The sequence below is a fragment of the Mastomys coucha genome, unplaced genomic scaffold (assembly GCF_008632895.1).
Source record: "Mastomys coucha isolate ucsf_1 unplaced genomic scaffold, UCSF_Mcou_1 pScaffold16, whole genome shotgun sequence".
Taxonomy (NCBI): Eukaryota; Metazoa; Chordata; class Mammalia; order Rodentia; family Muridae; genus Mastomys; species Mastomys coucha.
In genome coordinates this window covers 83,307,144-83,316,961 of record NW_022196898.1, presented here as the reverse complement: position 1 = coordinate 83,316,961, position 9,818 = coordinate 83,307,144, and the positions used below count along the sequence as shown (strand labels likewise).

Here is a 9,818-nt window from a genome sequence, read left to right as displayed (position 1 = left end):
AAAAAAAAAAAAAACATAGAATGAGTCTGAGACTTTGCCTTCACTTTGCATTTCTTGGAACATTTTGAGAAATATCAGTGTTAACTCCTCCTGAAATGTTTGGCTGAACTCAACAGTGAATCTTTTCAGTCATGGCTTTTCTCTGTGGAGATGTTTGTCATCCTTGTTTAATATTTCAGAGTGAAGTCTTTTATCTATTCAGTATGTTGTCCCTTTAGTCCTGTTGTTATTTTTTCCTCTACTCTTTATTCTCAACTTCTTCTGTATTTAGGTTTGGCTTGTTGTTCAAGAGGCTTCAGAAATACTATGATGTTATTTATTTGAAATTTCTCTTCTTTTTTTTTTTTTTACCGCTATAGTTCATGGCTATAAACTTTCTTTTAGGATTGTCTTAGCTGGATTCAGAGGATGTGGTAAGGTGTACTATTGGGTTTTGTTGTTGTTTCTGGGATTTTAAAGCAAATTCCTCCTTGACTTCTTTAATGCCACACTACATGTTCCAAAGTAAATTTTTCAGTCTCTGAGTATTTCTGAGGCTTCTCCTGCTGGTTGTTTATATTCTTATCCCATTGCAGGCTGGTAAGATACAAGTAATTGTGACCACTAGAGTGATTTTTTTATTTAATAATAACTTTGTGTCATAGGATATAATCAATATAAAGATCTATATAAATATTAGAGCAGAATAGTGAAAGTCTACTGCTATCATTGTGTTGGTGCCTATGTGATGCCTTTTAGTCTTTGTTGTATGACATACAATATGCAGTGCATGCATATTTACCTATTTACAGTTGTATCTGCTTAATGAATTTTCATATCATAAATAGAAAATTGCTAAGAGCATAAGAAGAGCATTACACCACGAGAGCATGACCAGAAATCCAGATCTTTGTTAATGTGTAAGGTCCCTCCTTATATCTTCTGACTAGTTTTGGTCTGACATCTGCTTTAGCCAGCATAATTGCTACGCTTGCTTCCTTATGACCTTCCTTTGATTGGTAGGTAGATTTTTATCCCTTTATATTCAGTTTTTCGATGCCTTTGCTGGGTAAGTAAACTTGTGGAGACAACAAATAATTGAGTCTTGTTTTTAAATTTAGTTAACTAGCTTGTGACTTGTTATAAAGTTGAGAACATTTTCATTTAAAGTTATTGATGAGAGGAGCTGGCTATTTCCCATTGTTGTAGTTGGCTACATTAGGGTCTTTCTTTTCCTCCTCTTGCATTAGTGTTGGAGGTCTGCTGGTTAGCTTTGTTAGGCAGTATTGATCCTTTACCACCTCTTATTAGTGTGTTCGCCTCATGGCATGAACTCTTTCATGTGTTCTCATGAATGAATCAGTCTCAGTTTTTCATGTGTAAAGTGTAACTAAAAAATATACATAGGAATTTGTTATAAAGGATGATAATGATTTATGGAACTGGATTCTGATGGTTGATAAATGGAAGTCACTGATAGAGAAAATTAACTTTGAGTAATAATGATTCATATGAATGTGATGAGAAGAGAAATATATGAAAATATTGGGAGGGGAAAGTTAGAAGCCAGTTAAAGAGCTGTTGAACAACCAGCCTAAACCAGTAACTATGAGAAGGAGAAGCAGTAGAACTATACTGTGTGTCTGGGCTAGACATGGGGCTCTCATGGTAACACTAGGGCTCCATCAAAAGCTACCAGTGTGGAGCCTAGAAAACTGTGCTTTGCAACTAGCCAGTCCTGTCAAATGCTGAAAGAGAAATAAAAGGATTTAATGAAGTAGAAGTTGTTACTACTAGGATTTGAAAGTTATTTATGAGCACAACTGACTCCTCAAAATACAGCTCAAGTCAGTATATATGGAAATAATATTCAGTTCATCAAGAGTACTCTTTTATTATGCCCTTGTTATCTGTTTAATACTTTTCCCAATTAATACTCATATCTAGGTCTTTGTGTTACTTTAATTGATGAAGAAATCAGTTAATATATATGTTATTAATGGCATAAATAATAAGAGTCTGTATTTACAGGTAATACTGCCCACAATGAAAATACGTTGCACAACAGTCCCTGTAACAGTAAGGTAGGTTGTGTTCATTTTTGTTTTTATAATGCAAAGAAAGAATTTCTCTGTTAAGTAACAAATAATTTTCCATCTTGCCTATTCTTTGAACCAATATGATTCAGAAATGTTAGATAGATAAGCATTCATATTTAATATCCATGAGTAGTAATTTCAGGAAATTTATTATTTAGAAAAAGTAAAGATGAAATTCTTAGGTAGAGAAACCCAGTATGTCCATGAAAAATAAGTGTTAGAGGAACTAAGTATATCAGTTCTAACAATATCAATAGAATTAGAATTTTATTTGGGAAGCATAGTCCTTATATGGACAACTTACAGGAAATGTATAGCCCCCAAAAATATTAATTTTTCAAATATGCAGCATTTCATATCATAAATAAAAAATTGCTAAGAGCTTAAGAAGAGCATTACACTAGAAGAGCATGACCAGAAATCCAGATACTTCAAGACATCACAGTGAGTGTTCTGCCTGCAGATTCTTTGTTTAAAAGCACAGTATTTCTCCTGTTGGCATATGTGACACCAGAGATGAGCATGGTCATCAAGAGTGATGTTACCCCAAGTGCTTATTGACAGGAGCCTAATATAGCTGACTCCTGAGAGTCTTTGCCAGTGCTGGACTAATAGAGAAGTAGATGCTCACAGCCATCCATTGGACTGAGCACAACGTCCCCAATGAAGGAGCTAGAGAAAAAACCCAAGAAGCTGAAGGGTTTGCAGCCCCATATGAAGAACAACAATATCAACCAGCCAGAATCCCCAGAGCTCCCAGAGACTAAACCACTAACCAAAGAGTACACATGGAGGGACCCATGGCTCCAGCCGCATATGTAGCAGAGGATGGCCTAGTCAATCATCAGTGAGAGGAGAGGCCCTTGGTCTCATGAAGACTTGATGCCACAATATAAGGGAATGCCAGGACAGGGAAGCAGGAGCCAGTGGGTTAGTGAGCAAGGAGGGGGGATGATATGGGGGGGCTGGAGGGGATAAAATTTTCAATGTAAATAAAGAAAACATCTAATAAAAAAAAAGGGATGTTACCCTTAGATGTCTTGCTAAAATACAAGATTAAAAGTCCTTGATAAGCTTCCTAAGAAAGCAGTTTGGTTTTCCAAAGCAGAACTAACCCTTTCAGCTATCTTCTTTCAAGTAACTAAGATTTCTCTTTAAGGTCACTTATGCTTAAGAATAACTTGAAGCACTTACATTTCTGGATTTCATGACCCGCTCTAGAGTATGCCAACCCTTTTACTCTCTGAAGTGCAGAATTGGAGGCTTCAGTGAAGCACAACAGCTTATAAAAATGCTCTTCCAAAGAGCCTTATTAAAATCTGAAGGAATACATATATATTAATATATATACTTATATATACTTATACATATATATATTTACTTCTTGAAATCTATTTTTTAAAACATGAAAATTTTTGGATAAGAAAGGATGTAAATTCCCAATATCTAATGATTTACTTTTAAAATGAAACCAGACTTCGAGCCAGGCATGCTGCATAATCCCAGCACTGGACAACCCAAGAGAGGGAGAGAGCAAATGCCAGGTCAGCCTAGATGACACAGGGAGTTCACTCAATAAAAGAAATTAAACCCTAACATCTTGGTGCAGCTGAACTTTACCGTGATTGTTTCAAGCTAGAGGGTTGTCTTCAAGTAAACTTGTAAAGGTATTCTTTCCAGAACTGTGAATGGCAGCTATGCTTTATCATGTCTCTTGTTAAGCCTTAAAATGGAAAAGGCCTTGGTTCTATGTCATTTTTATTATTAATTTTTAGTTTCCTGCTCGAATCCAAGTTGAAAAGGAATTTGGTGTCTACTGCAAAAAAGATCATTAAAAAAGGTAACATAGTAATCATTGTTTCTTAAAAAAACCTAAACTGGGGGTGATATGGGTTTCAATCAATAATTTAAGAATCAGGAGTCTTTAAATATTTCATCATCTTCTCTTGAAAGAATAAGCATGTGGGCTTTTTGTTTTGTTTTGTTTTGATTTTTTAGGTAAAGAAAAATGTTCCTTAGAAAGATTTATTGATGGGGTGGTTTGAAACTAGGTAATAAATGTCCAATGATGGATGGTTTTCCATCCCCTGATCCATCTCTTGTGATCTCATTTTCAGACTATTATAATCAAACTCAAGAATCTGCAAACATGTTGTGCCTAGATGAAGTAAGCCTGATTCTGGAATATCTTGTCTGCAGGGCAAATCTACATGTACAGAGGATGCAAGTGTGCCTTTGGATTTCAGAATGTGTTAGCACCACAATGTTGGTATTTTGCCACTTCAGATGAATATAACAAAAGATGGAGACTTATAGCATTCTCTGAAAATCCATTAATTTTTCCCACAACTTTTGCCACTGGAGCACCTCGGTTTCCCATCTTGAAAATTAAAGAAAAAAATCAGCAAAGTTAATTCAGTCTAGCAAAATTGTGGAACCAATCTATATAGACTATTCTTCCCATTCTCCCTCCCCTTCAACTAAGAACTTCTTATATATTTGCTCTTTAAATGACAGTCTCCTGTCTGCCTTTCTCACATTTAGAGCCATAATGTTCTTGTGATACTGTGCTTTCAGGTAGCTTTTTTTATTTAGTGCCTATTGGCATGTACCTTTGAAATGGACTTTTAGTCACAGTATTCTTTAGTTGATGCTGTTTGGGTGATAAGCAAACACTCTGCCAGTGAACCAGTGAACCGGTCTTCAGCCCTCTACACTGTTTTCTAAAGTCATGTTAATTCTATTAATGATGTGCACTGTGATATTTCAGAACATGGATGCATCACACATTGCCTGTGTTTACCCTCTACTCTTCTAGATGGTCTTTTCCCATGCCTTCTTGCCCCCAAGTCCTTACTAAATGTCTTTCTCTCAAAATAAAAAAAAAAAATGCTTTTGCAAATTGTATTTTATTATCAAGAGCCTATGACTTTGCCTACTTCATAGAAACAGTTCTCCAACTTAGACTAGAGTGCAAATTTATCATACTTACTGATTTTCGTGTAAAATGCTACCAACCGGTTGAATGTTTAAAACTATTTCTGATTCTCCAGAATAAATTTATCAGGGTTAACCACTAAATTTTCCCTTTTGTCATCATAAACAAACAAACAAACAAACAAAATAATATGGTTAATTTCAGTAGATAGGAATGCTGTAATAGAACAAATACAAATGATTCTTTTCCTAGTTTCCAAACAGTGATAGACCCAGTAGGCTCTGCCCAGTAGGGAGATGGTTTGAGAAGGTTGAAGAGAGGGAAGTGATGGATTGTACTCTTCCCGTGTGTTACATAAAAGTGACAGATAAAAGTGAAGACAAGGGCTGCCCCTGCTGTGTCAGGTAAACCTGTTCTGTGAGGCCAACCCTCCGCAGCTCCACCACCTACTCTGGAGCCGGCCTTGCTCCAACATCACCCATTCCATGATATGCCTTCAAGCCTCCACCTCAGTGGGGCCAGACATCAGCACCACTGGGAGAACAATCAAACTACAGGCCAGCTTCTTTGAAATGGACATTCTCAAAATTGGCATCTATCACTATGAATTGGATATCAACCCTAAGAAATGCCCTTGGAGAGTGAACTTCTAGGGAAATAGTGGAGCACATGGTCCAGCATTTTAAAGCCCAGATCTTTGGGAACCAGAAGCCAGTATTTGATGGAAGGAAGAATCTGAACACTGCAGTGCCCCTTCCAATAGGCAGGGACAAGGTGGAGCTGGAGATCACACTGCAGGAGAAGAAAAAGAGTATAGCTTTAAGGTATCCATCAAGTGGGTGTCATGCTTGAACCTGCAGATGATACAGGATGCACTTGCAGGGCGGCTGCCCAGCCTCCACTTCGAGACGATCCAGGCCCTGGACGTTGTCATGAGGCACTTGCGATCCATGAGGTACACCCCTGTTGGCCGTTCCTTCTTCACTGCATCTGAAGGCTGTTCCAACCCTCTAGGTGGAGGCAGAGAAGTGTGGTTTGACTTCCATCAGTCCGTCTGACCTTCTCTTTGGAAAATGATGCTGATCAAGTTTATTTGTGAGCTTTTGGATTTTAAAATCCAAAAGTTCACAAACAAACTCGATCACTGGCTGTGCCTTGTAAAATGATTTTAAAAGCATTGAAGAACAACAAAAACCCCTGACAGATTCCCAAAGGGTAAGGTTTACCAAAGAAATTAAAGGTCTAAAGGTAGAGATAACACACTGTGGTCCGATGAAGAGGAAGTACCATGTCTGCAAGGTGACCCAGCGGCCATCCCTGGCTACCATGGTCACCAAACATTCCCACTGCAGCAGGAGAGTGGGCAGAAAATGGAGCGTATAGTGGCTCAGTACTTCAAGGACAGGTACAAGCTGGTTCTGCGCTACCCCCACCTCCGCGTTTATAAGTTGAACAGGAGCAGAAACATACCTACCTTCCTTTGGAGGTCTGTAACATAGTTGCTGGACAGAGATTATAAAAAAATAACATTTAGTCCTGAACCATGATCAGAGCAACTGCCAGGTCAGCACCCGATCTGCAAGCAAGAGGAGATCATCAAATTGATGCGAAGTGCAAGTTTCAATACAGATCCGTATGTTCATGAATTTGGAATCATGGTGAAAGATGAGATGACAGATGTGACTGGGCGGGTTTTGCAGTCACTCTCCATCCTCTACGGAAGCAGGAACAAAGCAATTGGCACCCCTGTATGTGGGACATGAGAAACAAGCAGTTCCACACAGGCATCGAGATCAAGGTGTAAGCTATCGCCTCCTGAGCACCCCAGCGCCACTGTACAAGAGTCCATCTCAAGTCCTTCACAGAGCAACTGAGGGAGATCTCAAGAGACGCTGGGATGCCTATAAAAAGGGTCAGCCCTGCTTCTGTAATATGCACAGGGGCAGACAGTCCATGTTCCGGCACCTGGAGAACACATACGCTAGTTTCCAACTGGAGGTGGACATCCTGCCTGGAAAAACTCCTGTGTAAGCAAAAGTCAGATGTGTGGGAGACCCAGTGCTGGGGATGGCTACACAGTGCATCCAGATGAAGAACGTGCAGAGGACCACACCGCAGACCCTGTCCAATCTCTGCTTAAAGATCAGTGTCAAACTGGGAGGCGTCAACAACATCCTGCTGGCACAGGGCAGGCCTCTAGTGTTCCAGCAACCTGTCATCTTCCTGGGAACCGATGTCACCCACTCACCAGCTGGGGATGGGAAGAAACCGTTCTGGGCAGCGTGGACTTTTACCCCAACTGCTACTGTACCACTGTGAGTACAGGAGCACCGACAGATCATCCAGGACCGGGGAGAGCTACTCATTCAGTTCTACAAATCTACACACTTCAAGCCCACCCGCATCATCTTCTACCAAGACGGCATCTACGAGGTCCAGTTCCAGCAGGTTCTCCACCATGAGCTCCTGGCCATCAGAGAGGCCTGCATAAAGCTGGAGAAGGACTACCAGCCAGGGATCCCGCTTATAGTGGTGCAGACACAGCACCACACACACCTTTTCTGCACAGACAAAAATGAGTGGGTTGAAAAGAATGGGAACATTCCAGCAGGCACAACCATAGACACGAAGATCATCCACACCACTAAGTTTGACTTCTACCTGTGCAGTCATGCTGGCACCCAGGGGACAAGCTGTCCTACCCACTACCACGTGCTTTAGGATGATAATCGTTTTTCTTCTGATGAGCAGCAGTTTCTGACCTACCAGCTGTGTCACACCTACGTGCACTGCACATGCTCTGTGTCAATACCTGTGCCAACTTACTATGCTCACCTGGTGGCCTTCTGAGCCAGATACTACCTGGCAGATAATGAACATGACAGTGCTGATGGAAACCATACCTCTGGGCAGAGCAACAGGCGAGATCACCAAGCGCTGGCCAAGGCTGTCCAGGTCCACCAGGACACACTGCACACCATGTACTTTGCTTGATATATTTATTGTTTCATGGTTGTGTACCAAGTGAAATCTCTTGAGTGGGGGCATGAAAACAATGCCACTACCACTGGGCTTTTAAAGCCTGGCCCTAAGAAGTTGTCTTTAATGTTGAGATCTAAAGAGTGCCGTATGCCCTGCAGCCCCAGGGTATATGGCTGCTAGGTATCCACAGAGTCTCTCACAGGCCACTGCCTGCCCTCGAGGCCTGAACAAAGGCATAGTGGCCAAAGGCATGGTCACACATATGTTTACAGTAGTGGCAAACTGATAATTTCACTCACTCTAGGGCCCTCTGTCAATTCCCTCTCATTTGATGTCCTTACATGAGCTGCACATTATCTTTTAATCTTTATTAAATTTGTTCTTTGACAATTCCGTACGTGTATATAAAGTATTCTGGTGACACTTATTCTCCATCCTATCTTTCCTTCCTACAAATAAATCCCTTCCTCATTTTGTTTGTTCCTTTACCCACTAACACTAACTAGGGTCCTCTGTGTGACCATAGACTATCCATTAGAGCCTATAGACCTACTGAGAGGTACACAATTGGAGACTACAAATGCCCCTCCCCCAGAATCCACGAGTAGTCAATAGCACAGAAAAGAAGAGTATGCCTCCAAAAGCCCCTCCCCATTCCATGGCACTCCCACTCCTGTGACAGCTAGTATCTACCCACATATACTGTGACAAACAATTTCAATGGCTAGATGTGTCATACTCGGTAGACACCATTGTACAGCAGTTCGGTATGTGTGGTGACCCTCTATGAAAACATTATTTCATTGCTACTCCATAGCTATAATTTTGCTACTGTTATAAATTGTAATGTGGCCAGGCAGTGGTAGAGCACACCTTTAATCCCAGCACTTGGGAGGCAGAGGCAGGTGGACCTCTGAGTTTGAGGCCAGCCTGGTCTACAGAGTGAGTTCCAGGATAGCCAGGGCTACACAGAGAAACCCTGTCTCAAAAAGCCAAAAATAAATAAATAAATAAATAAATAAATAAATAAATTGTAATGTGAATATCTGATATGCAGGATATCTGATATGTGACCCCTGTAGAACATTTATTCAACCCCTAAATGGGTCATGACCCACAGGCTGAGGAGCACTATAGTTTTGAACAAAGCCAAGTAATACAAGTTAACTCACTCCACATCAAAAATTAAAAAAAGGAATCCTTCTTTAAGTGACTTTCATCAGAACCAGGTTCCTAACCTCAGCCGACAGAGCTTCACTTCTGTGCCTGTAATCAATAGTTAAGAAAACGTGCATCTCTTTGCAGAAGCAGAGGTCCGACTGGCTCTTTCTATGGATGGCCCAAGAAACAATTTTGTCTATTCAGCCACCAGAAAATTTTTATCTAACCGAGTCTTCTATCCTGTTAGGGTATGCCAAGATCATTTCAGTATGTGCTCCCACAATTTTAATTCCTAGTACCTGTGAAGGTGTTATTTTCAGCAACAAATATTTTGAAGGCTATTAAGATAAAATGAGGTCATGCTGGAGTGGGTGGTTCTATAATCCAGAGTGTTGCATGTCCTCATGGGAAGATAAGAGAAAAGCAAACAGCAGTCTAAAAACCTTGTAAAGTCAGACAGATGAACCAAAACCACCAGAGAAGTACTGAACTCTATTTTTAGGAAAGCCAAGCTGCTAGAAGGTAGGATGATTTGGGAAGCATTTCCCCGTATATTGTTCAGAGGCAGCAAGGCTCTAATAGGACTTGGGTATTAGTCTTCCAACTTCAGAATAAGGGAGTACCCAATCAGCGTCCATTAACATACAAATAGGAAGCTC

General features: G+C 40.5%; 1 protein-coding gene and 1 pseudogene across 3 annotated transcripts in view; both read left to right on the top strand.

Annotated features, from left to right (window-relative positions):
* Bank1 (B cell scaffold protein with ankyrin repeats 1) overlaps window positions 1-4,985 on the top strand; it is a 288,493-nt gene extending 283,508 nt beyond the window's left edge. For 2 of the 3 annotated variants that reach the window (XM_031375621.1, XM_031375620.1), the window contains 3 exons: window positions 2,011-2,063; window positions 3,854-3,918; window positions 4,196-4,974. In XM_031375621.1, the coding sequence (XP_031231481.1) occupies window positions 2,011-2,063; window positions 3,854-3,913 (113 nt within the window). In that variant the 3' untranslated portion in view covers window positions 3,914-3,918; window positions 4,196-4,974. Of the gene's footprint in view, window positions 1-2,010; window positions 2,064-3,853; window positions 3,919-4,195 lie in introns of all 3 variants that reach the window. The other variant, XM_031375619.1, reaches the window with a different exon arrangement.
* A 536-nt stretch (window positions 4,986-5,521) lies between these two features.
* Window positions 5,522-8,848, top strand: LOC116093829 (annotated as a pseudogene).
* The last annotated feature ends 970 nt before the right edge of the window (window positions 8,849-9,818 follow it).